The following is a 25,696-nucleotide window of genomic DNA, read 5'->3' as shown; positions in this document are numbered from 1 at the left end:
CTTCTTCTTTTTTTTTGGTAATGCGCCTTCGATTAATACTTTTTATATTTCTGTGATGTTGTTAGTCAAACCATTTTGTACCCATACAGATTATGCGGCATCATCACAAGACTTACCTCGTCAATTCTGCGTTGATTGTGTGGATCAATCGAGTTCGTTGCTCCCATCAACGTCTGACCAATCGCTTTGGTTACGCCCATTGCTGGTCTGAAGATGATGGTCGGAGCTCGTCGCAGCACTGCCTTGGCAGCACCACTGGCTGATTGACTCTCCATGACTTCGCCTGGTACCGCAATGATGGCATCTCGTGCCAGATTCACATCTCTAGCAAGTGACCTGTAGCCGCCTCGAATGCCTTGAATCACGCCTGTCGGATGGTCTGCGTACAGCGATATTTGCTTCTTATCATCTGCATCGAGATCGTCATCATCCCAAGCCTCTTCAGGTCGGCGGCCGGTGCCAAGCATCTCTTCTGCACCTTGCAACGCATACTGCGTACCGACTGCAAGTTTTGCTCCAAACTTGACCAACTCGGTACCAGTGGTACGAGCAAATGCAGCGGCTCCTTTAGATATGCTCCGAATAATACGGCCATCCTTTTGATATTCCTTGAGGGGGACTTCGATCAACTCTCTAAAGCCGCTGCCGATATTGACTAGTGATCGCACCGGTGCTAGACCTCCCAAAACACCAGGAAGCTGATTATTTCGGACATCAGGCGTCCAGATATCATTAAGCGTCAAGCCTAGACGGTCAAAGCCAGAAACTCCGTAAATGATAACATGCCGGAGCACCAGCCGGGACTCTTCCAATGTGATAAAATTCATAAACTCAGTCGTGTGGCCTGATCGAAGCCCAGCATAGTCGACTCGCTTCGGCTTAAAGTCAAGTTTGACCGGAATGTCGTTGACCTCGGCTCTCTGCAAGAAAGGAACATCACTTGGCGATGTGTGAACCGGTACACTTTCATCCTTGAACTCAAAGAACCGGGTAATAAAGTCAAGCGCATCTTGGTCGACATGAAGTCTCAGGGGCAGCACAGTCGCTCGGAGCACAATCTCAGAAGCCTTCAGTTCGGCTATTGGCTGCACAGTCAACAGTTCCAGATGTACCATGCTAGTTCCCATCTCACGCTCCCCTTGATCTTGATCATAAGTCGCAAACTTTTTCCATGTTGATGTGGGAACATGATCAAAGATATCAAGATTCTCTACTCGAACATCAATGCTGCTCTGTGTTTCTCCAGTTCCAGCGGGGAATGCAACCATGTCAACGTTGACGCCTCGAAGCTCAAAGGTGATTTTATGGCGTTTGCTTCGTCGCAACTTTAGGCGCTGAGATTTAGGATAACCTCTACGCACAGTCCGGTTTGATGTTGCTGTCACAGCTGTCGTAGCGACTGATTCTGTCTCCGTCATATTGTCAGCGAGGCCTTCGTTGATGGCGCGGGCCAACTCTTGCGGGTCTCGATTGGCTGGGATTCCGATATAGATGGAGTTGAACAAGAAGTCATCTATCTTATCTTCGTCTTCAAGCTCTTCGACGTGAACCTGCCCGTTGGCGAGCCCTGCTTGGCGATCAAAGGCTTTATGCTCGAGATCATGGACAGCTTTGTTGATGACATTGCGAGTATGGATCCAGTCGTAGCCATCAAATAGGTTCCAGATGACATGGACGTCTCTCACAGATACTTTGAGGGGACTGCGCTTTACCATGTGCGCGGGGGCTCTGTCGTAAGTGTTTTTATTCGAGTTCCAAATCTTTGCAGTGTGCTCTTCAGCGGCATTGCGGTTATAAAAGTCGTCGTGGATGACCAGACCTTCGCCGTCTTCCGAGGCGTTGCTAGTAGAAGATTCAAGCCCAGAGATTAAAACTCCCTCGTTGGTATCTTGCATCCTCGTATCTTGAGATGTAATGGATACATTCATGGCATCGAACAGTTCTTCTCCCGCAGTTTCATCTCCGTAAAATTGCGATTCAATACGGAGAGAACCGTCACTTTCAGAACCAGTGTCGAATTGGCTTTTAGCCAGTTCTCGTGCGGCAGAGAAGTCCTGGTCAAAGTCGTATTCCCCTTCGGGCTTGCCAAATGCCTCTGCGGATATCGAAGCAAGCAAATCTTGGACAGGCACCACCTTGGTCCGGTATTTATTCTCCTTGCTTGGCGGAGTCGGCGGCGAAAGTGCATTAGCCAAGCTTATTAGGGTTTGGGTCGAATCGGCACAAGTCTCCAACACCAAGAGATCATCTCGAACTTCGACTTCTACCTGCTTCTCTCCATCTAGACCTGGAGCGACATTGACAATGACTTTTGCAGAGGACATGTAGCAAATATCCACGTATCCTTCAGCACAGAGAGAGATTACTTGAGGGGCTGCTGAAGAGGACGATCGCCGTCTTGGGTTCCTCGAAGCACGGTCATCGGATGTGTCCAGGGTAGCATCGTCTGTCAACAAGATTGAGGCCTTATTGATATCCATATTCACCTTCGTGACCTCGTCCTTCGGAAGAGTGACGGCAAGGTGGGCGTCTGTGAATACAAGGACCATCTTCGATTTTTGATTGAGAGGATTCAGGCCGACAAGACAATCTCGAAACGATACGTCCAAGGTCATCGGCTTACTCTGCTTAGCAGTGACTTCAGTCGGCGAATGAGGCTGAGGTCGTGCCAGTGCGGCATGAGCTTGGTCACCAAGACTGGCCACGGACGCAGCAAGACTTTCTTCGAAATCCTGCGGCGTAGCATCGTTTGCCAGACCAAGGATATCCATAATAGTTGGAACCCGATACTCGATGTTGACATCCTGTAGATTAAGCTTGACAACAGGCTCAATGTCGTCGCCAATCATTCTCGCCATGATAACTGGTCCTCGGTTCATGGCAGTCTCTGCTGAAGTATACAGGATCGAAGAATTGATAAGCTCCTCTGTTTCGTTGCGTCGGACGGAAATTCCAGACACTGCAACAGCTACCAGTGATGGAACGGTAATATGCGCAGCCTCAAGCTCCCGGACGTCGCAGCTAAGCAGCCCAAAGCTTCCGCCAAGGTCGACACTCGAGTCAAGTTTATGAATGGTTGCCAGAGTCATGAGTCCAGGCCGATCGTCTTCTGGGAGGTATTTGGCCACAGTAGACAACTTGGCCACTTCTTCAGCTAGAGCTGGCAGTACCTCGAATTGCGCCATGTTCTTAACTCGCACTTTCAGGGTGTCTATTGTAGCTCTGAGTACCGAACCCTTCCTTCGCTGCCGTAAGAGAGTATCAACCATGATTTCGTCGCTGCCATGGTCAAACTTGGCTTTTGAGGGCGTAATCAGCTCGAGAAGCTTCTCGAGATCTGAATTGGTTGGAACTGTCACAAATTCCAGTCTGACTCCATTGATCTCGGTCATAATGGCGGGATCTGCCATGGAATTTTTCAAATATGGCCCAGACACACGCATCGTGCGCCACACAATTCCCATGCCCTCTTCTCGGCTGACGAGAGAGATACTTCCGCTCTTTGCAATAAAGCTGCATTCTTTGCCAAGGAGCTCAATAAAAGAGCCACCTATCCGCATATCGATTTTGTTTTCGAGAGCAGCGGATTTATCATCAGGCTTGATAGGTGTATCAAATCGGACTCCCTTTGGTCTCTGCGTAGATACAGATTTGTGAGGCGACTTTGGTGTAGGCGATGGACTGGAAGTCATTGAAGCGCTCATATTAAGAAAGCTACTGAGACCTCCAAACCAGCTGAATGTCTCATCTAGCTTCTGCAGATCAATACGAACAGCTAATGGTAGCGCTTCAATCTCGGTCTTGACGCCTTTCTTTGTTTGCGTGATTCTGATGCCAACATCATGCCCATGTGAAATAAAAGTATCTCTTACAGAAGTACTCATCGGCTCGACCTTATCAAAGGAGATAATATCGTCTTTGGCGTATCCAAAGCGGAAAGTTTGCAGGTCGATTTTTGTTTGGATGGCATCTTGCTTCTCCGTTCCGCCCCTGGCTACTGGTACCTTAGTCGGTGAAACACCAATAGTCAAGCCGCTCAAGGTGGCATTAAGAAGGACCTCATGGGCAAACATAAATGCCGAAGAGTCCAGATGACGCCGAGGCGTATCTGCTACTCCACCAAGTCGACTCAGGAAATCCAAAGATATTTCTTGTACAGTCACCTTAACCTCTGGCGTCTTATCCATATGTTGCTCGTTTTCAGCCCCACTGCTCGAGACCTTTACCGGATTATCCTGTTTGACCGCTTCGAGAAGCCTTCCGACAATCATAGCAAGCACAAAGGCGAGTGAAGTATCGAAGCGGATGGATACCGGAGACAAATCGACCTCCAGAACGTTATCAACACTCTGCGTTGACTGTATTGATGGTCTGTGACCATACACCGAGCCGGAGGCCGGCGCGTGTATGGAAAAGGCTCCAGGCGCTTGAGGATATACCGAGTTGCCCATCGCCCTAGCAAGCTCGGCAACTGATTCGGAAGTATCCTCTTCTATTTCAATGTGCTGGTGTGTTGTTGGCACATATATAGAGATGGAGTCGAGGTGCAGGATTTCCTTGACAACTCGTGTCGGCCCCTTGGGAGTAGCCACGCCCTCGTGCTGTAGTTTCTCTTCGATGTCAATCGGTACGCCCTCAGCTATTGAAGTCTGGCCAAAAACAGGAGAACTCGGCTTCTCTCGCTCCGGTTCAGACTTGAGCGCATCGTCGGCTTCGTGCTCTAGTTTCTCTTCTGGCTTGGAAGCCATTGTCTCAGGAGACATGGTCCGATCAGATGCCGATGAACCTTCGGATGCATTGTCATCCCAGGCCCCAGGCATGGCAAATTCCTTGGCTGGTTTCGGTGATACTTGAGGAGACTGGGGAATTTGAGGAGGTGAAGGCACTCGAGGAGACGAAGGAACCTGAGGGCTCAAAGAAACTGGGGGTGAAGCAGCTTGAGGAGACGAAGGTCGAGGAGACAAAGGGGCTTGAGGAGTCGAAGAGGCTTGAGGAGAGGAAGGAATCTTAGGAGACAAAGGAACCTCGGGAGAGGAAGGAACTTGAGGAGATGGAGGAATCTGAACTTGAGCCGCCTCTTCCACTGATGACGGAACCGCTTGTTCAACGGTTGATGCATCTGAGTGCTTTGAAGATTTGAGCTCGGATATATCAGCCTCGCTCTCAGCCTTTGAAAAAGCACTCATATACATGCTCTCTGCCTCCTCATGTGTATAGAGATGCGATTGCATGAGATCGTCGGCCACATTTTCCGGTTCGTACTGGTCTTGGTTCTCCAACTCTGCCAAGGACTGGGCACGATAATTACTGGACACCTCAAAATCCGTCGGTTGCCGCGACATGGGATAGGTCGGTTGGAAATCCTGCTCGAAGGCATCTTGTGACCTAGATAGCGTGCTATCGAACATATTTCTTGGAGGTGAGGAATACGGCGCAGGATCTTCAGGTGAATGGAAACCTGCATCCTCGGGGGAGTTGAAATCTTGGTACATTGAAGCGCGGGGCGTCGCAGGAGACTCGTCGTCTGGCATGCCTTGATCCTCATTTTCTTCAAACTCGTATGGAATTCCAAGAGCTTCTTCACTATCTCCCAAGGGGTAGTCGGGCTGATACGCATCATGCTCGTCGGCCAGGTGGTCTCTGAAGCTACGTTGCAATGACGGCAGAAATTTATTGTTGATACTTGCTTGCGATGAAGTCATATGCTGGCTATAAACGCTCTCTCGAGGTGATTGTGTCGACTGACCGTGATGGCGTGATGACATTATTGATGGCGCAAAATGAGGTTCCTGGGGACTTTCCGACGACAAGGATGTAGTTTGCCTCGAAGGCGGGTTCCTTGTCGAATGGGGCGAAGACGTAGCGGATGGTGAAGTCATGGATGAGGAGCGGGTTAGGGTAGAGAAGACGTTGGCCTCGGACACCAGATAAGCGCGGACATTGTCTAAGGAGATTTGTCGCTTTCCTTCCTTTGGAGCTGCGGCTTGCGATCCTTCTGATTTCTCGCTTCTTGTAGTAACGCCCTCGATATCGATGCCTTCCAAGGCGATTTGGAAAGACACGGGTTCGGTAGCAGGCGAATGCAAGTCTACAGGGATATCCATATCCAGCTGGAATCCAACGCCTTTGATTTTAATCTGCATTCGGTCCATGATTCCCTGCAGAAAACCCGCCAAGAAGCCCGGCAGCGATAGAGGCTGTCCAGTACCCACGATAGGCTCATCTTCACTGCTGTCATCGCTCATTGCTGTAGATGCGCCGAGGTCTTGCGCTTCGGCAGCCAGCGCAGCTTCAAGTTTCTTTCGCTCCGCCGACGGCTGCGTTTCGAGGAATGATTGCGCAAGATCCACGGTATTTGGTACAGCGGCTGAGGCATCATCGGAGGTAGATTTGGTTGATTTGGACTTGGCGTCAGACACAAGCACTTTCAACTTGACGTCCACGCCATCAACTTCGATAGATATAGGGCTCGTATAGAAATCCATCGGAATGGTGACTCGCAGGAGCAGGACCTTTGCCTTTTGCAACGCAAACGTCCTAGGCAGTTTCAGTAGCTTCTCAAGTTTCTAAAATCAAATGTCAGCCTCTCTCTTTTTCCCGATTCCAAGTACAAGTAGAACACTCACATCTAGCTGAACTCCAACGTCCCTAAACTCAAACACTGTATTTCTACCCAAAGCCAGATCTAGATTATCCATGTCTAACGCGTCTGAATCGAGGAGCTCCAGCCGCGATAAAGCATACCGCAGCAGCCGTTTAGGCATGCTGGAGCTCCGAAATGACTGGAAAAGCCCAGCCATGATTAAGGTTTGTTGCTTCGAAGCTTGAGGTTTTGGTGGTGGTTATAGAGAGGAGAAAAGGCGAGCGACGCAGCTCGTGCTGGCGACGATAGGGAAAGGCAAGCGAAACTGAGCGGCAACCAGATCGTCACCGGCTCCAGCCAAACGCTGCGGTAGGCGCGATATCAACAGACCCCCGGCCAAATGCGGGGACGAGGTTCATGGTTGAACGGATCGAGAACGAGGCATCAAAGGCGCAAGGTCAGCCGTAGGAGCGAAGCCGGCGCAAAGAGGGTCGGTTGAGCGTCCGCAAGCTTGGTGTGAGGAACGATGAAGGGCAGAGGGATGAGAGATGCGAGATGAGAGAGGATGGGAAGCGAGATGGAACAAGATCGTGCCAGAACCTAAAGCCAGGATCGTCCCCCAGCCAGGATGAAACTTTGGAAGAGTTGCGTCGGGGCTTAGCGGAATCAGTCGAGGGGCTTGAGCGTTAAGCCTTGAGCCTTGAGGGCTCTCGTTAAGGCGATACCGCGCAGTACAGCCGCTATACCTGCCGCGGCAGCGCCAATGCCTGGATCAACAGCCCCGGGAGGCCCCATTCACGCACTAGCTCGTGACACTCCCGGGAGTCATGGCAGGCAGATCAGGGCGTCCCAGCGTCATTTGACCACTGGCGGTGGGCCGCTATCGATAGCAGCTGGCGACGTCAGTCTGGAGTACCGGAGATGTCACTGCCTACACCGACGGTACCTGTGCCACCGTGGCTGCGAGTGACTTACAGCTCGTATCTGGCGCCTCTCCGGAGGCGATACTTTCAGGCGAATACGTACTGCGCAGAATACGTGGACCAGCCCCATAATCCTGGTCTGGATCTGATCCAAACGTGTCTCGGCGCTTGGCCTGGTGCCTGTGACTCTGCTCTGCTCTGTTCTGTTCTGCTGTGCTCTAGACACGAGCTAATAATACCTACTACATCTCTATAGAGGCCATAGAGGTATTAGGCCGTGCTGTGCTACTGCCTCGATCCTAGGCAACCCTCCTGCTATCGACAGTGCAACGGCAGCCGTCCAATGGCCGCAAACCACCGCTTGCCTATCAGCTCTCATGCAGCCCGGCGCCATCCTGGACAGCGCACGCATCTGCTCCCCTGGAACCGGTTGGCCAGACACTGTCCGGAGTGCTGGCATATGCATCTCGCAGTGGATCGGCGGGGTCATGGTGTGGTTTGTGCGGCCAAGAGATAGGCCAAACGCCAACCACAGCCTGCATTCACGCAATGCACGGAGGGCCTTTGCCAGGCATCCGAGCATTGATGCTACCTTACTTTACTGTAAGGCAGATGGCTGAAGAAGGACAACTTAGCCTGGACGGAGATTCTGCCTACGGCCCGCACGGTATGTATACATATGTGATTGTGTGATTGAATTGGCTCATCTGTACTCCGTAACGCCTCATGCCAGTTTATCTTGCCCCATTGAAAGTCTTACAGGCTTCTACTACTACTGCTACTTATCTGCTGCAGTAAGATGCATGTACGTGTGGTACACCCTTATAAACCAGCACAAGGCGGTATCAACATGCAGAGTCTGCAGGAGTGCAGTCTCTCACAATCAGAATCAAAATCAAATCAAAATCACAGAGCTGCGTCCAATGGCTCTTCCTGCTTTGCCATGTCGTAGGCCTCCACGATTCTCTTTCCGACCGACTCTCCGCTCCAATACGCCCCAGTCGCCGTCCCCAGCGCCACAAACGGCGCCGTGTGCTCTCCCGCCAACCACAGGCCGTGTTCCGGCAATCCGCGCCTCATAGTCTTGATGTCCTCGTCTCCGTTGGATAGGCCGACTTGGAAATTGCTGTAGCTGCCGTGGCCGGCCAGCTCGTCACGCACCCAATCGGTCGCGAGACAGCAGATGGGCTGGCAGTCTGCCGAGTCGTCAGAGTACTGCGGCAGCTTGGAGTAGTAGGGCTTGAAGAATTCCAGCAGGAAAGCGTCCTTCTTCTCTTGCCCGTCAATCGCGGCCACCTTTGCCGTCAGATATTCGGACTGCTCGCCGTAGATGTAAAAGAGCAGCGTTGGGTGAGCTGCCTCGGGTGCAATGCTGGCCAGCTCCACCAATTCTTGATTCCACCCGCGAGCATTCTCAGCGTGATATTCGGGCGCTATCCATTGGGCAAAGCCATGAACTCTGCGGCCCTCGCCTTCGGCTGGAAGCCAGAACGCCTTTGGGAAGCTAATGTAGACCTGTGAAGTGGAAAAAGGGACACTGTTAGCGATCTCGGTCTAATGCAGGCCACTCTTTATTCGTCCTGGCTAGCTGACCTTTTCAAGGCACCCGTAGCCGATGGAGCCAATCGCCTTTGTGAGAACCGACGGCAGGGGAGGGTCAAATGCGGTGAGATTTTGTTTCAGCCACCCTAGCGGACATGTGATAACCAGTTCGTCAAACGTCAACGTCTGTCCGTTTCTCAGGCGCACTCGGGTCTCGTCGTTTGGATCTGTCCGGCAGGAAATCTTGTCGACAATGGAGTCCAGTTTGATGGTGGCATTTGAAAGTGCTGGTCTTGCCACTTCTTGGAGGATCTTTTCGTATGTGCCGGCGCAAAAGAGATTCTCTATGCCATGATTAGCACCCTTCTGCCTGCAAAACAGCTAGTAGAGTCTCGAAATCAATGCGAATAGGTTTCAACTCACCCCCTTCGATGCACTCCTCCAACCAGAAGAACTTCAAGCTCTGCTGGCCAACGGGGCTGCCGATAAAGGTACCCCACATCTCAGACATCTTCAAAACCATCTCTCGCTTTTTCTGAAAGTCGTCCTCAGATTCTGGTATCTTGTCCACCACCTTTTCCTTGAAAAAGTCCAACAAGCTTAGTTTCTCGTCGATATCTGCAGATGACTTGTTCGAGTGCACGAATGCATCTTGAATGATGTCCCACACCAATGAGGAATACTTTTCTCCTTCAGCTACCGGCAGCAATTCCCCAGACTCATTAAAAACGTAAGACGCTACATCCCAAGTCCCAACGGCAGTCCCCGTCTGCTTGGCCAGATCCAGCATAGGATTATCGTCTGTGCCATGTATCCAATTGGGTCCCATATCCACTAAATGGCCGTTTCCGAGTCTCGCTTGGCAAAGTCTCCCCCCGATTCGATTACGGCCCTCGATGATTGTTACTTGGAATCCATGTTGTAGCAGGATATCTGCGCACCGGAGGCCGGATAGTCCTGCGCCGACGATGCCTACGTGCGGTTTTGAGCCCGGGGTGATTTGTCTGAGCTATTGTAGGCTGTGTGAGTAGCAGTGTAACTGAATTGAGATAATTCCAGCGTTTTGAAAGAGTTTTGGTGGTGTTCTTTTGGTGTTCTTAGAATGTTCGCCTGGGTTACACGAAGGGGTTGTACAAAACGGTGTGGCTAAGGTGTAGAGTAGTAAGGTGAACAGTGGACTCTAAACGCCAAAAAAAGGCACAAGTGGAAAATTGGCGTATACCTGTCTGAAAGTCTCCATGGTCACGGTTCTATCTAGCGAATGATCTGATGCCAGCCGCACCAGGCTGTGGAGTCGCGTTGCCCAGAGGTCCTGGTATATTCTGGACGAGCTTTGCTTCGAGAGACTAACTGGATACATTGCATAAGCGTCCATCCTGTCATCGGTGCTGATGCAGAAGCCAGCAGCTGTGTGATGAGTTGTGTCACTTGACTTTGCTCGAGATTATGAGTAGATATGTGCGCTGTAAGGGTGCAGATGAATGATATGAGTGAGACGATATGCGGCGTGAATGCAGCAAGTCAGACAGACGCAGGGTGTGCTGAGTCAAAGCGATGGATAAGAGTAAAAACGAGCGAATTGCCGAGACTGATTCGCAAATAAAATCCATGTGCATCTGTCTGATATGCGAGATAATGAGGCCCTGATAGATGGGAAGAGCGCTATTGGTCGATCACGAGGCAGGCTTCGCTCCAGGCCACGAGGGACCATCGAGTCCGGTGACTGGAGGTGGCCAAGTGCCGGCGCTTGCCACATACATGTGCCTCAGCTAGCCCGTAGATGGGCATTTCAATAAGAAAAATTCTATGACGAGTGCATATATATGTGTGTATTATGCTGGAGGCTGCAAGTGAAGATAGATGCCACTCATCAGATGAGGGCGGCATTCAGGCTGTGTAAGACGCTGCCAACAGTCACTGGACTGCGCGGCTGCTGGACTCTGGGAGATGAAACAAAAGCAGGGAAAAGGGCGCTGATCGATCTGACGTACCAAGGCGTGATGTACAGGAACGGAACATGTGCTTGTACTCGATATCGGCTTCGTCAAGTCGCAATATAGCCAACGCTGCAGGCTTATACTTGCTTCAAAAGCTTGGCGTTACTGGCAGGAAGAGGCCGAGGAAAAGTTCTCGCCGGTTTCCGAATAAATCGTTCAATCACTGAGGCAGAAGTGGGTTTTCCATGGCTTCGGGCGGATTCATTTTCAGGGTCCATCCAGCCCTGTTTAGAATAGCGCCTGTCTTCAGTTTTAGTGCGATGGCTGTGATTCTCGGTTCGTAGTATAGAACATCCGCTCTGACAGCTTTATGTTCCCTATACCACAGTTGATTTAAAATCATGACATATTCTGCCAACTACGAATGTGTTGCACCCATTAGAAATTAAGGATAAACAAAAAGCAAGAGGAGGGCCCAGCATCACAAGTAGAAATGAGGCTGACCCCACGGCCAACAACGATGCAGCAGTACCCACTACCGATCTCTGCCGAGGCTCAAGATCGTCAACCAATAATTGCGACAGCAAGATGCTAACCTGGGCAATCGTTCGTCAAATATGGAGTAGTATTACCGAGTTTGAGTTGGATGTAACTCAAAATTAACATTTAGCACGGAACTGCATACTAGCAATCATCTCTTCCGCCTCGTACCTGAATTCTGCATCTGGTATTGGAGCATGACAAGGCCAACACATCGAAATCTCACCAGTATTAGCACGAGAAAATCAAATCAAATGCCCAAAGTCCACAGTGAACTCAAACAACCCCATACTTCTTCCACTGCCCCTCCTCCAAAGACAGCAATACGTATTCTGCTTCCGGCTTCTCCAAATGCCAAGTAGAAGGGGAAATCTCCATCTTCTACCAGCGCTAAGACAAAGACAGGACTGCCTCCCGGAGCACTAACAGGGGTAGCAGAGCTATTCAGATGCCCTCCAGCCAATGGTGGCCCTTCTATTTCACCCCAGGTACCCGCGCCCCCAAGCCGAGGCTCGCGGCAAGAACTCAAAAAGATTCAAGCAAATCGAAATGAGCCGCCGCTGTGTCTATTAAATGCAATTGATCTAGCTCTCGTATAAACCCTTTCATCTACTCCTCTTCTTGTGTCTTCTTTTCTCTTTCTTTCTGTGATTTTACTTCCATCTTTCTTCTCTCTTCCTTTTTCAGCTCAAATCCATCCACCCACAATGGCTCCCCCAGCAAAGACCTTCACCCGCGAAGAGGTTCGCAACCACACCTCCGAAGACTCCCTCTGGTGCATCATCGACCACGTCGTCTACGACCTCACAGACTTCGTCGACGCCCACCCCGGCGGCGAGAGCGTCCTCCGCCAAATCGCCGGCCAGGACGCCACCTCGGCCTTCTACAACCTCCACCGCCACGAGGTGCTCTCCCGCTACGCAGACCTGGCCATCGGCACCGTCGAGGGCGAGGCACCCGAAGTCATCACCCCGCAGCCCGGCGACCTCAGCCCGGTCCCCTACGCCGAGCCCCTGTGGCTGACGCCTCACTTCAAGAGCCCCTACTTCAAGGACTCGCACCACTCCCTCCGCAAGGCCATCCGCATCTTCACCGACGAGGTCGTCAAGCCCGAGGCCCTCGAGTGTGAGGCCACCGGCCGCCATGTCAGCCAGGAGGTCATTGACAAGATGAGCCAGTCCGGCGTCATCCACATGCGCCTCGGCCCCGGAAAGCACCTCCACGGCGTCAACCTCCTCAACGGCGCCGTCAAAGGCGAGGAGTTTGACTACTTCCACGACATGGTCATGTGCCAGGAGATGACCCGGCCCATGATGCGCGGCTTCCAGGACGGCAACTTGGCCGGCATGGCCATTGGCCTCACTGCCGTGCTCAACTTTGCCCGCGAGGGGCCCTGGAAGAAGAAGATTGTCGACGATGTCTTTAGCGGCAGAAAGAAGCTCTGCCTGGCCATCACCGAGGCCTTTGCCGGCTCTGACGTTGCCGGTCTTCGCACCACTGCCGAGAAGACGCCCGATGGAAAGCACTACGTAAGTTCATCTCTCACACGCAAAACCATCCCTTCACTAACATCCCTGGCAGATCGTCAATGGAACCAAGAAGTGGATCACCAACGGCGTCTTCTGCGACTACTTCGTCGTCGGCGTCCGCACCGGCAAGGCCCTCAGCGTAGTGCTCATCGAGCGCGGCGAGGGCGTCGAGACCAAATCCATCAAGACCTCGTACTCCACCACCGCCGGAACCGCCTACATCACCTTTGACAACGTAAAGGTCCCTGTCGAGAACCTGCTCGGCGAGGAGAACAAGGGCATCCACGTCATCCTCAGCAACTTCAACCACGAGCGCTGGGCCATGGCCTGCAGCTCCATTGCCGCCTCGCGCTTCATCACGGAAGAGTGCTTGAAGTGGGCAAACCAGCGCATTGTCTTTGGCAAGCGTCTGATTGACCAGCCCGTCATTCGCCAAAAGTGAGTAGTAAAGCTGGCGTGAATATCAACCCAAAATCAGCAGAGTATCTAACAAGTTTTCGCTCCCTAGGCTCGCCAAGATGATTGCCCTCGTCGAAGCCAACCAGTCCTGGCTCGAAACAATCACCTACCAAATGTGCAACATGCCCTACAAGCAGCAGGCCCTCCACCTCGCCGGCCCCATCGGCCTCCTCAAGATGAGCATCACCCGCGCCGCCCACGAAGTCGCCGACGAAGCCGTCCAGATCTGGGGCGGCCGCGGCCTGACCCAGTCCGGCATGGGCAAGTACGTCGAGATATTCAACCGCACGTACAAGTTCGATGCCATCCTCGGTGGCGCCGAGGAGATTCTCGGCGACTTGGGCGTGAGGCAGGCGATGAAGAACTTTCCCAAGGCCATGCTGTAAGAGAAAGCGGTCATTGAAGGGTGTAAGAGAAAACTATTTGTGTTATTTGCTTTAAGTGGTGTTTATTGGGATTACATTGTGTACGGCGTTTCTTTAAATTCATGGGCCACTTGTAGCTGTATTTCATAGCAGATGTTTAAAGCTAGATACATATAAAAGAAACAAAAGAGTAAACAGATTGCTATGGTAGTATAGCCATATGTTATACAACACATAAGAGCTACTCAAACCTTTATACAACCACATCCACGCCATCCCCATACCCACATTCTAAATCTAACCCGACCATAGCCGACTTTAAACAAAGCCCTCTTGTCCTTTCAATCACCAGTCTTAAAAATCAAATAGCAGCCAAAAAGGAGAAATTCAAGGTGCCAAAATACCATGATCATTTAATAGCGAATTCTTCTGCTCTTCCTATGTCACTAGATATACACAGATAGCTTGCCTAGCAAATCAAAAGCCTATCCCAATCCCTTCCCTGATCCCGCCTGCCTGCCTGCCTATCTTTCCGCAGGAAAATACAAACGCTCCTCCACCACCTTTCCCTCCCGGATGCAATAGTCGCTTAAGACTAAAAGGAGGAAATCAATCGAAAAAACTGAAATAAACTAAAAGAATAATGAAAACGATAATCGAGCCGAATAAATAGGAAGAGAGAAAAAAACGGGCTATCAGAAAAATGTTGGTTACTGGGCCCAAAAATCTCAATATGTTTGTGTGCTGCTTCTGCTACAAAACTTCAAGCGATTCTATAACCCGCAATTTGCCCAGAAACTTGGAAAAAAGGGGGAGGTCCGAAAGAAGGGTATATCTGACCCCCCATGATACTTTGCTCATTGTTTCATAAAACCCCTTATCCATGATCATTTGGAAATGGGGGAGTAAGGAAAAATATCCACGGATAAAATCTTAATGCAGCGAATTTTTTCCGTGTTTAATGGATGGCCTTGATTGTTTCAAGATCCCTCCTCCAGTGCCCGCTTTAACTCTTGAGCGTGAAACTTCGTCTTGTTCAGCTCCCTCATGACGTATTCGTATGTGAGCATTGTTACCGTGGCAGCAGGGACGGCTCGCATCATGTTGGTGCCCATTCCAGCGTAAAACGCTCTCCATCCTTCCTCGTAGAGAATGGTTCGGAATGTCATGACGACACCTCTATATTTCGGCCCCGATGCTGCCTTTGCTCCTGGTGCCGCCATATCTACCAGGAAAGTCTCGCCAGCAATCGGCCGTCTCTGAGTTTGCAGCCGAGTCCGAATGACTTCGTGCGGGTAAGTCGCACTACTGGCTAGGATTTTCGATAGAATAGAAGCAGACAGAATGCCCGTCCAGTGAGCCTTTTCTCCTTCCTGGATTTCACCCATACCCTGCCCAGTGAATGTCGTCTTCAGAAATTCATAGGTGGGGAACTGAACGGCAACATGCGTCAAGCCAAGAAGAGCAGGTGTAAGACCAGAGTAGAACGAAGAGAGGCCTTCGGAAGTGTACATCTTCTTTGCCGCATCAATAGTTGATCGGTAGTGCCAGTCATGGAGAGTCGGCCTTGCTGTCGGGGTATTACCAGGCCGAGCGAATGCGTGGTGACCTCTAGCCACGTTCGGATTGCTCTGCGACATCAAACGGGTCTTGATAACCCATATTGGGTTCGTTACAACGGTGCTGCTCGCACCAGCGACAATGGACGACCAAAAGCTCACGATATGTGGGTTTTCTGTTCGCAAATGGGAGGTATCAGTCAGCTTGTAAAACAGCCCGAAATGGTTTATATCCGACGGAGTTACGTACCGTTATACTGGTGTAAGAACGTCTTGCTCTTGTTGTAAACGGTAAACCACACTGCCCAGGTTGGCAAATATCCAAGCACAATCGGGCCCAGACCCCGGTAGAGGCCCCGAATCCCTTCCTCGCGGAGGATGACCTTGGCTGTTCCTATCAGCCCATTGTACAGTTTCGGATGTCCGACATGCCGCCCCTTGTCTATAAGCGTAAAGCCGCCCTGGGCCTGCAGCTTAGTCTTGATAACGTCCAGCGGACAAGTCACAACGCCGGACGTGAAGCCACCAATGGCACCTGATATGGCATTGAATTGGGAATCGGAGGCGGAGAGTGTCCAACGGTGCAGCGGGGATAGACCCCCGGCTATTGAGGGCATTGGAGAATCGGCGACAGAGGCGAGTCGATAGGGAGATGACGCATGATCTGCAGGCGAAGGCTGAGTTGGTTCGGGGGACTGGTCGTGAGACATAGCACCCTCCTAAAAAGATGGGAAAAAGAAAATAATAGAAGAAGAAAAAAGTCTAATGTTGCGATGATCGAAGCGGTGTTTGTAGAGGGTTAGGTCGGGGTTGGGGTTTGAAATCTCGTAGCGAGGTTATGTCGTATTCTGTCGGCGATGATATCAAGATTCTCTCTGAATCTGATCCTGTTGCGTCCCTCTGGAGAACAGTTCCTAGCGCGGCCGATAAAGGCAAAGTTCCGCTCCACGGCTCTGCCCGTAGATAATTCAGAGAATAAAAAGAAGATACTTGTAAACTCTCCCTCCAATCCCGCTGTCGACGTCTATTGTATATTCAAATCGAGGATCCGTCCGGTCCAGGAAGTCCGGGTACTGCGGGGAATGCTCCCACGCGCAGTAACCGTCCTTGCCTAGCGAACGCCGCCAGCCATTGACTTGTGCGAAGGTCAGAGAGAGTCGCCCAGAGCGGCTGAGGCCGTGGGATGGATCGCGCTGGTCGGGGAGTAAAGGAGGCGTTCTGCGCAGGAGGAGAAAAGGTGCAGAGGAAGATGAAGAGTGGGAGTGGAAAGAAGTGGAAGAGCGTTGTGGAGAGTGCGAAAGAAAGATGGCTGCAGGCAATCGGTTTAACGCTGGCCCACGCTTCTCCGGGCCGGTCCCCAGCGTTTTCAACTGTGAAGTGCTGGCTTGGGGCCAAGGCGGGGGGGTTCGGTGCTATTTCCTCTGGACTTGAGCGCTAAGTGACTGTCAGTTCAGCGAGCAAACCACTAGCGCTAGCGACTCAGCAGCCCGTAGAAATCAGAAACAATGATTCAACTCTTCAGGGCATAAGTTCGCAGCTCGCAAAAATGCAGGGGGGCCAAGGAAGAAAAAAATGGCACTACGTCAGAGACAAATGACGCAAATTTAGCCAGGGCCCAGGGCATTTAGAACTGGCGCCGACAAAAAAGCAAGCATCAAATCAGCCTCGCTGCTTGTAATTTGAACATGACGAGCACCGGTCGATCTGATCTCACTTAATATACCTACAACTCTTAGCGTAAGCCCATCGGCATCCTCACATGCCGCTCGGCTGTTCTCCTTGCATGCTTCTATCACTGCATTGTCATCACATGCTGACGTATAGCATCCCTCCAAGCAACCCCCCCAAGACGAATGCAACGGGCCATTGTCCTGCATCTTCCGCGTAGCAATCCAAGCCTAGAGCCAAGTTCGTGATTAAAAGCGCCGGACTCGCTTCCCCACATCGGGCGTGGCTCGCTTCCGGGTCCCTCCGTGGGCTGGTATATCCAAACCGTTTTTTCTCTCACCGTTTATTACTGAGGCCAGAATAAACCCCCACCAAAAACGCTGCCACTTTGAGCACCTTGCACGTGACATCCCGAGCTCTCCCAACTTTTGCGGCCCGCCGAATCATCCCATTTCGCGCATTCTCACGAAAAAGGCCAATCCGATTCTCTCGCAGCATCTCCTCTCTTTCGCCGCCCCCTCACAGTTCGCCCGACATGGTCTCTCTCGCTCCTTACGTCTTGAAGCGGCCTTGGCTGACCAAGCTACTGACGCCCGCCGCCAATTGGTATGCGAGCGCTGCCGGCTACCGCCAGCTCGGTCTGAGGTACGAAACCGAATCCTTTTGAAGCTGTTTGCGCGGATGTCACCAATGGAAATGGAGGAAGCATGATATAAGGGCATGGAAAGAGGAGGAATATGTTATTGAAAAAGAATTGCTGGCCTCGAATTGGGCGGTATGGAGCCAGGCCTTGCTAACGCTATGCTCTCCCTCATAATCAGATACGACGATCTCCTCGAAGAGGAAAACGAAGCTGTCCAGATCGCCCTGAAGCGTCTGTCCGCCAAGGAGGCCTACGAGCGTGTCTACCGCATCCGCCGCTCCGTCCAGTGCAGTTACACCCACAAGCTGCTTCCCAAGGACCAGTGGACCAAGCCCGAGGAGGTACGATTATATCCCCGCCGCGATATATATAATTATATAATGCAAATATATATATATATAAGCCTCGATTTACAACCTTGCTTTTCCTAATCTTTAGAAACTGACAATATTGCCACTAGGATACCCCTTACCTGCGATCCATCCTCGCCCAGGTCGAGGCCGAACTCGCCGAGAAGGACGCTCTGGACTCCATGACTGTTATCAAGAAGCACTAAAAAAAAGAAAGAGAGAAAGGAAATGAAGGAAACGATAAATGTACTCTTTGGTTTGGAGAAGCAGGATCAAGCGGCGGCGGGCGAAGTGATCGTTATTCAGAGATTCTACACAGGTCTCTTGTATTAAAATCAAAACATTATAGACATGGTCTAAACCTCCAACTCCCTCGCTCATCAACCAATCTCCCTCTAATTACACCTTGTAATTAACTGTGTTATTTTTTCTTGTTCAAATGCCATTACTCAAACTGGCTATGTCACTAATAGTACAGGAGTAGTAAAAAAATGCACTTTTGGAAGCAACAAAGAAAAGAGGCTCTCCACTGACAAAATGCTCTTCTTAACCCTGACCCAAACGTTCCTCTTTCGAAGCCCAGTCTAGTCTAGACATGCCGCCATATGGAAAAATCAATACCTGCCCTGTAGCCAGAGCCGGTTGTCTCTCGCCCTTTTTTTCTCGCCCTCTTGTTGTACCGTCTCGACAAAAAAAATGAGAATCCTGCCGAGACGCCAGAACGCCAAATCTGACCCGCTGGGCATCTGCCAACTTTCCGCCTCCATTTTCATTTAATGAGTCCTCTTTCCTGTTGTATCCTCCATTCTCGCCTATGCTCATCCTTGACATGAAATTAGTAAAATGGCTTTCGTATCAAACATCATTTTATACTGTAGTCCTCATGTACAAATCCTCCTACGCATATCTCTCATTTGGTATTCGGCTCCTTGACCCCGTAAATTCATTATGTTGTAGTAGTGGGAGAGGGTACCCAGCTAAAGGACTCTTATATGCGCTGGTAAAACAAGAGATATGCCACCTTGTTGTCCTTGATGCTGTCCTTGACTGATTTGTCTTTGGTAGCTCCGTTAGCTGCGCCGTTGACGACGCTGCTCCATCGCTTACCGTTGGCTGGAGCGGTAACTTGTTTCCAGCCATCTTCATCGCCAGTGTCTTCATCATTCATCGCGCCAAATCGGTTGCTGGTGACATTAGAGGTAGTTTCCTTCCGTGTGTCTTTCTGGTCTTCTTCGGATCCTGTTTCAGCGACATCTTCCGGACGAATGCGCCGAATGACTGTATCATCTAATCGAATCCATTCACGTCCGTCTTGCCGTCTCACATCAACAGTGTAGTGGCCACCGCTAGCATTCTTTCCATGGTGGTAGACCACGCTGATAAGCTTGTATCTAGGCATCGAGCTGTCACGTTTCTGGCGTGACAAAGCTTCGCGAGGAATTTCAAGCTCCAGAGGATATCCAACCTTCTTCCAGATCTTGACAGTTCCATGGCCTTCGGCGTCGAACTGGAATCGTTTCAGGTGTAGAATCAGAACAGGAGGCAGAGACTCAATAAAGACCTGCTTGGTGGCAACCACATCTTTTCCGCGTGGAGAGTTAAAGTCTCCTTGGATGCGCTCTGGCCGGGTCAGCCCACGCAAGGCATCAACGACATTCCTGACATCTGGTGACTGGATATCCAGTTGAAGAGGCTGGTAGCGTTCAGTGGTGATAGAATCTTTCAAGCCTGGCACGCGAAATTCGGATCTCAAAAGGCCGCCAAAAATCTTGGTAATCGGAGTTGACGTGTTGTGGCCTGATAGGCGAGATACCGCAGCACGTTGCTTACGGCCGACCTCGAGCCAATCATCGGAATTTGCAACAGATCCACCAGTTGAGGTATTAGATGAAGGCACCTCTTCGGATACGATTGACAAATCTTTCATGACATGTGTGCACTCGTCATCAAGAGACTGAAGAAGGAAACCCAAAAATTCTTCTGCGTCTTGTTGGTGACCACGCTGACACAAGGCGTCAGTTACTAGTTCCAAGCCTATTGAGATTCATTAGATGGGAAGAGACTCACTCGCATGCTGTCAAATCGAGAAAGTTGTCGGATAGCGTCATAGACAAACTCGGGTGTAAAGGGTTCGCCATAGCGCTCGAGGTCTTCGCTCCTCAAGTTACGGTTCAGCTGCTCAACCGATGCTGACGATTTGAGTACTCTATATTCTCTCATGAACATAATCAAGGCGTCAATCATAGGAGTCTCGCTCTTGAAGCTGTGAGCAGCCCGCTTGCCAACCTGATCAAGCAAGTCGTAAAACGGCAGACAGAACATGAGCACTTGAAGCACCTAAAAACATGTCAGTTACCATTATCTCAAAGATTGATTGCCTTTATACAAAGACTTACGGAATTCATGTAACACATATTCCCAGTGTTGATGAGTCCACGTGGCTCAAGGAAGTCGAGTTTGCCGCTGTTCTCAACCACATATGACTGGATTGCTTCCGCGAGGGAATTGACATTTGATTTAGTAAAGGCAGAACCAGGAAAATCGTTAGCAGCGTCAGCCGAATCACCATTGACTCCATTGACACCATTCGCTCCTGAACCATTGACTGGAGCTCGTGCTGATGATTTGGCAAAGAGATTGGCCCAGCTCGAGGGGGGAACTTTGACTGCTGGAGCAGGAGCATCATTTGTTCCGTCAGGATTGACCTCATTTGACTCGGCAGCCACAGCGTCTTGGCCATTAGGCTTGGCAGCATCGTCATTTGCCTTTTCTTGACTCGCAGTCTCAGGCTTGGGTCCGTGCTTTGGCAGCACTGGGACTACAGGAATGGCGGGGGCAGCTGTGCGCGTAGCAGGGACATTTGTCACAGTAGAAGCCTTGACTGCCTCTTCAGTCTTGGATACCTCAGATGTTTCTGCACCGGGCTCTACCTCTTGCTTGAGAGCTGGAGCTTGGGTGCCCAGCTCCTTATGAGCAGAGGGAGCAGGCTTCTGACTGGCTTGCTCTGCAGTTACATCATGCTGCCCCGCAGGTAGGGATACCGCCTTATCCCCTGCAACCAAAGGCTTTCTCAGCCGTTTTGCTCGCGGAGTCCTCACAGGGAATGCAACACCGGGGTGTGACAGCCAGGGTAGCTGTGTTTATAGAATTAGCCAAACATGTCCATTTCTTTCAATATTGCTTCTATCAACTTACCGGTGGTCGAAACGGCTCGCGGGGCTCGGCAGCAGCAACAATGGCCGGGGCCGGAGCTGGCGATGGAGCTGTGTCCTGAGTAGGGGGAGTGGGCACCACAGCGGCTGGCTGAACACTCTGGGGCGTCTGGGGAGTTGTAGGTGTATGCGGAGGCAGCAATTGCGTCGAATGTGTCGAGGACGGCGTATGAGGCAGGCCGGGCGCGGTAGCAAGTGGAGGCTGATACGGCGTGGTTGGGTTGGGCGACTGCGGAACGCCTCGGGGGTAGCTCGGTGGGACACTCACGCCCACCATTGGGGCAAACTGCTGCATCGGCGGCGGCGACCTGGTGTAGCCCTGGTAAGGCATATATCCAGTGCCCGGGGCAACGGGTTGCGGGTAATGGTGCTGCGGTATGGCGTAGTACTGCTGGTGAGCGTATGGCTGATAGTTGGAGTACATCATTTGCTGAGGATGCTGGTGTTGCTGATGTTGATAGTGAGGCTCGCGGTGCTGGTGATAGGGCATGTTGTTGTTGCTGTACTGCGGCCTGTTCCTCCGAGGGCCGCCGCCCATGTTGCCCATGTGTGCCATGTTTCCATTCATATCCAGGCCGCCGTTGACGCCTCCAGCTGCAGCCTGTATGTTCTGCCCAGCCGGCAGATGGCGGTTACTCATCCTGCCGGCTTGGGGGATCGTACCGTTGCGGATATCGCCCAGTGCTGCTCCCGCATCTACTTGCACCGCCAGCGGAGTGCGGGGAGGAGCAGATGTTGCAGCTGAGGCTGGCGGATTCGAGACGGCGAGGAGATGGAGTTGTCTGGTTCCAGCTGTGCGACGCGGATAGAGATGCGCAATAGGGTGGCGTGACCGGCGACAGTGGCGATTGTCCCGCCAAAATCAAACGCAGGAGGATCAAGAATCGAGAGGCGGTATGATCGTGGCCGTCTCAAGGCCAAGATTTCTGTGCTGGGAGTTGCTTGCAGGAGGCGAGGCTGCGGCTGCAGGGTGAGGATGCGAGGAGCAAGTAAAAATGGGCTGTAGAAGCGGACGGCGATGTTTGGAAGCGCTCGCTGGCTTAGACTGGAGTTGCGGCTGGCTTCCACAGGCCTGCTCTAGCGTCAAAGGCAGAAATTGGTTGTGGCCGTGACTGGAGTTTATTTAGCGTGCAGAGATCGCCCCGGCGTCCGTGCCCTCTGGTTGGACAGATCCGATGATTGGCCGACACCGGATAGTACGAAATAGTATTGCGAGAGTTGTATTGAGTTTGGTTAAGCCTGCAGTTTGGTAGTTATCAGTACCTATATGGTTATGTGGTGAGTATTTTATAGTGTATTCTTGAGAGTATTTTCATGGTTATTGAAGTTTGGATATACTTGGGTAAGGCTTGGATGCTTGGACATGGGAACTACTGGGTATTTATAGCATTGGCTAGAATATAGTAGCATCATCACCGATTCAACGCTTGTGATGAAATGAAAGAACAAGGAAATAGAATTTATGTGACTTGAAATGAATGAATCTCAACTGTTATTTATCCACATAAAATCAGATTAAAATGCCAATCAATGCTCCCGAATCCTCATGTAACCCAGACGCCAATGCTTGCCATATGCTTGCGCTACCTAATGCTTTATACAAGTACTCTCCAGTCTCTGATGCGCGCCGCCATGGTTTCTAATTGCCCATAATTCAAAACAATCTACTCGTCTCTGAATAGCCACATACCCCCCGGACGCATGGCCTCTCTGTATCGATCTGCGATTGCGCGCTTCTCTCTCTTTTGTGCCTCTTCTCGATCAGCCACCAGCTCTTGTGTGTCTGGGAAGTCGGCGTTCCAGAATCCCGGGGGAGACTGCATGCGAGCGAAGCGGTGTCGATGTTTACCGTATTTGTTGGCTAGTTCTTCAGTCTTGGCTTCGATCCAGGTCTCGTCTCTTTCGGCCTTTGTCATGCTTGCTAATCGGTACGCGTGTTCGCCCAAGTAATTCTCTAGTAGCTTCTGCTCTTCTTGTCGCTGTTCTGCCGTCAAGGGCGAGTCTGGCCGGTGTGATAGAGCCAGGGCTCGAAAATGCTTCCCGCAGCAGTGCATATCTGTACATCCTCGTAGGCCTGCTCTATCATCTTTGTCTCTGACGACTTCCGAAAAGGCATAGTCTTGGCCATCGTTTGACAAGGGATTGACCTTGAAATCATCGAGGCGGAGTTGTGCCAGAGGTTTGTAACGGAGACCTGATGTCGGTCCTTTGGTCGGAGACTCGTCTCGAGCATGGGTCTTCTTGTTCAAAGGCGTTGTAAACTCCGCGTTCTTTAGACTGCTGCGTTTCTTGGTCTGTCGCATAAGCTTGTCAAAGGGCAGTGCTCTAGGTTCGGGGAACATGAGGTTAAGAGGTGTATCTTCAGCTGAAGCAGTGCCTGGCGTGCGGCTCTGTGGAGTTTGTGTGATGGGTGATGTGTTCTTGGAAGTTGGGGTATTCAATAGCGAAGTCAGCCGACTATTAGGAACTAGGGTGAGCCCACGCAAAGGCTTTGAACCCTTCGTAGATCCACGCTTTTCGTAAGGAGTGCCATCTTCTGCCAGCTCTGCAATCCCGCGGGCTAATGAAGCCTTCACATATGTAGTAAGGTTGCCATCATCATCGACAATACTTTTCGGCATTCTCTTGTTACCGCTGATTGGAGTGAGTATGGACGGCCCGGGAGCATTCTTGGCCGAGTATCGTAGACCGTCTGCCCATACGTAGCCAGATTTTGGAGTTGTGTGAGGGGCTAATCTCGGTTCTTCTTTTTCCTCTCCAGCAACCGTAGCGTCCAGATCTTTGCGCTTTCGTGGAGTGGTTATCTTCTGCGCTATATCATCGAGGTCAATGCTCTCCTGGATGTCAAACTGATAATGTTCAGATGCAGTGATCGGACTGGAGTTATTTGGCTCAGCCTTGACTGTTGGGGCGGTTGGAGTTGCAAGTGTATCGTCTTCAACTCTTCTCCTCTTCAAGGATCTTTCAGACACCACCACCGGAAGATCAGAAGACGGCTCCTGTTTAATGTCTATTGAGTCCTGGTCGTCGCCAGATGCTGGTAGAGGTGGTAGATCTTGAGTCTCAGCTTCATCGGGATCCCCTTGAGTAGATTGCAGCTGCGCGTCTTCTACATCGGTAATTGACTGACTATCAGGAATTGTCCGAGTAGCAGGTGGCGGCATGTTTTCAAGAGCAGAGAGTCGGACACTGGAATTGAGATTTGTGAGGCAAGATTCGTCAGGGTCATTACCCTCTGATTCCTCAAGAATTCGTATTCCATGCTTCTCCTCAGCTGCCCGAGCAAGATCTTCAAACTTCTTTGCTCGTTCTATCCACAAATCGCGCTCGTCCTTTCTCTTCCGAAGAAGGGCCGTTGCTTGTTTGAAGTTGTCCGAAAGAGCATTGAATCTCATTTTGAACTTTGCAAGCTCGTTGCCTTCTGATCCAGTGGAGCTAGGGGGAGATATTACAGCTGCTGAAGAGGGAAGAGTCGGCCCAGTAGTGGTCCTGCTCGGACTTGGAGTCAACGATGCAACTTCTGTGTCAACACTCTGGGCTGTGCTCGAATTGGCTTTAACAGGGCTAAGACTTGAGGACATGGCTGCTAGCTGAGCTCGCAGTTTGTTGTTCTCAGCTTGAAGCACCTTTTTCTCAGCCTGTTGAGCTCCAAGAGCAGACATCATGGCTTTTAAATGCTCCTTGGTTTTGCTGTGCTCCATGGCCCTTTTCGCGAGTTCTTTTTCGTGTCAGTAAGACGTCCTCGTCAAGAGGAGAGAGAATCACTGTACCATGTTGAATCTCACGATCAATGACTTCCCACACATGATCCAGAGCTTCGCGCACCACTGGCCGCCCTCTTTCAGACCAGCCATCCATTTGAAAGACTCCTGTAGCAAAGTTACGCAGCCAGGCAGGGAGACAGCATGAAGCTACAGCGCTGGCACTAATACGTGAATGCTCCCGCGGCGAGTCGCGCGCCACAACAACGCCAGTCCACGTGACCCGCATTAGAGTGAGCCAACATCAGGTCGAGGTGGTGCCTAAACCCACAGGAAGGCACCACTGCTACCTGTTGATACGGAGACACGCGCCTCATATTTGTTTTTCAAAAGCATCCATGCAAATCACACAATAGGTGTTTTGCTTCCTACTTTCTCTAGGAGCTGCAGCAGGGGGATTGTTTGATTTTAGTAGGGATAAGAATTATACAGCAGCCGCTGCATTCATCCAGGCAATGCTCAATAGAGCACTCGAACTACATGTGCATGTACCAAGGCGTAGTTTACGGGAAACACTGTGGTTTCGCAGCTTGGATGCGGTTGTGACACCGCATCAAAATCAAAACAAAGCAACTAGAATTCTTCAAATAGTAGGGGCTCCTCCGTCATCGGATACTTCAAAAGC

At 51.1% G+C, this 25,696-nt stretch overlaps 6 protein-coding genes across 6 annotated transcripts; 2 read left to right on the top strand and 4 right to left on the bottom strand.

The window, feature by feature from the left end:
* Positions 1 to 32: 32 nt before the first annotated feature.
* Positions 33 to 6,800, bottom strand: TGAM01_v202715 (hypothetical protein; the record flags this gene model as incomplete). The annotated part of the gene is made up of 3 exons (XM_018802170.1): positions 33 to 50; positions 117 to 6,566; positions 6,627 to 6,800. The coding sequence occupies 3 exons, from the start codon at positions 6,798 to 6,800 to the stop codon at positions 33 to 35; spliced, it is 6,642 nt and encodes a 2,213-aa protein (XP_018664525.1).
* Positions 6,801 to 8,412: 1,612 nt separating this feature from the next.
* On the bottom strand, positions 8,413 to 9,877 carry TGAM01_v202714 (hypothetical protein; the record flags this gene model as incomplete). The annotated part of the gene is made up of 3 exons (XM_018802169.1): positions 8,413 to 9,021; positions 9,100 to 9,392; positions 9,472 to 9,877. The coding sequence occupies 3 exons, from the start codon at positions 9,875 to 9,877 to the stop codon at positions 8,413 to 8,415; spliced, it is 1,308 nt and encodes a 435-aa protein (XP_018664524.1).
* Positions 9,878 to 12,232: 2,355 nt separating this feature from the next.
* On the top strand, positions 12,233 to 13,899 carry TGAM01_v202713 (acyl-CoA dehydrogenase; the record flags this gene model as incomplete). Its single annotated transcript, XM_018802168.1, has 3 exons — positions 12,233 to 13,054; positions 13,107 to 13,492; positions 13,563 to 13,899. 3 exons carry the CDS (start codon positions 12,233 to 12,235, stop codon positions 13,897 to 13,899), a joined length of 1,545 nt encoding a protein of 514 aa, XP_018664523.1.
* A 959-nt stretch (positions 13,900 to 14,858) lies between these two features.
* On the bottom strand, positions 14,859 to 16,147 carry TGAM01_v202712 (hypothetical protein; the record flags this gene model as incomplete). Its single annotated transcript, XM_018802167.1, has 2 exons — positions 14,859 to 15,613; positions 15,688 to 16,147. The coding sequence occupies 2 exons, from the start codon at positions 16,145 to 16,147 to the stop codon at positions 14,859 to 14,861; spliced, it is 1,215 nt and encodes a 404-aa protein (XP_018664522.1).
* Positions 16,148 to 17,640: 1,493 nt separating this feature from the next.
* On the top strand, positions 17,641 to 18,304 carry TGAM01_v202711 (hypothetical protein; the record flags this gene model as incomplete). The annotated part of the gene is made up of 3 exons (XM_018802166.1): positions 17,641 to 17,750; positions 17,927 to 18,089; positions 18,209 to 18,304. The coding sequence occupies 3 exons, from the start codon at positions 17,641 to 17,643 to the stop codon at positions 18,302 to 18,304; spliced, it is 369 nt and encodes a 122-aa protein (XP_018664521.1).
* Positions 18,305 to 19,086: 782 nt separating this feature from the next.
* TGAM01_v202710 (ubiquitin thiolesterase) lies at positions 19,087 to 25,168 on the bottom strand (the record flags this gene model as incomplete). Its single annotated transcript, XM_024549051.1, has 6 exons — positions 19,087 to 20,100; positions 20,166 to 20,435; positions 20,495 to 21,232; positions 21,294 to 22,102; positions 23,001 to 25,028; positions 25,081 to 25,168. 6 exons carry the CDS (start codon positions 25,166 to 25,168, stop codon positions 19,087 to 19,089), a joined length of 4,947 nt encoding a protein of 1,648 aa, XP_024406166.1.
* Positions 25,169 to 25,696: the final 528 nt, after the last annotated feature.

This window comes from Trichoderma gamsii, assembly GCF_001481775.2.
Source record: "Trichoderma gamsii strain T6085 chromosome Unknown Scaffold_7.2, whole genome shotgun sequence".
NCBI lineage: Eukaryota > Fungi > Ascomycota > Sordariomycetes > Hypocreales > Hypocreaceae > Trichoderma > Trichoderma gamsii.
The sequence above is the reverse complement of the archived record's forward strand: the minus strand, read 5'-3'. Positions and strand labels throughout refer to the sequence as shown.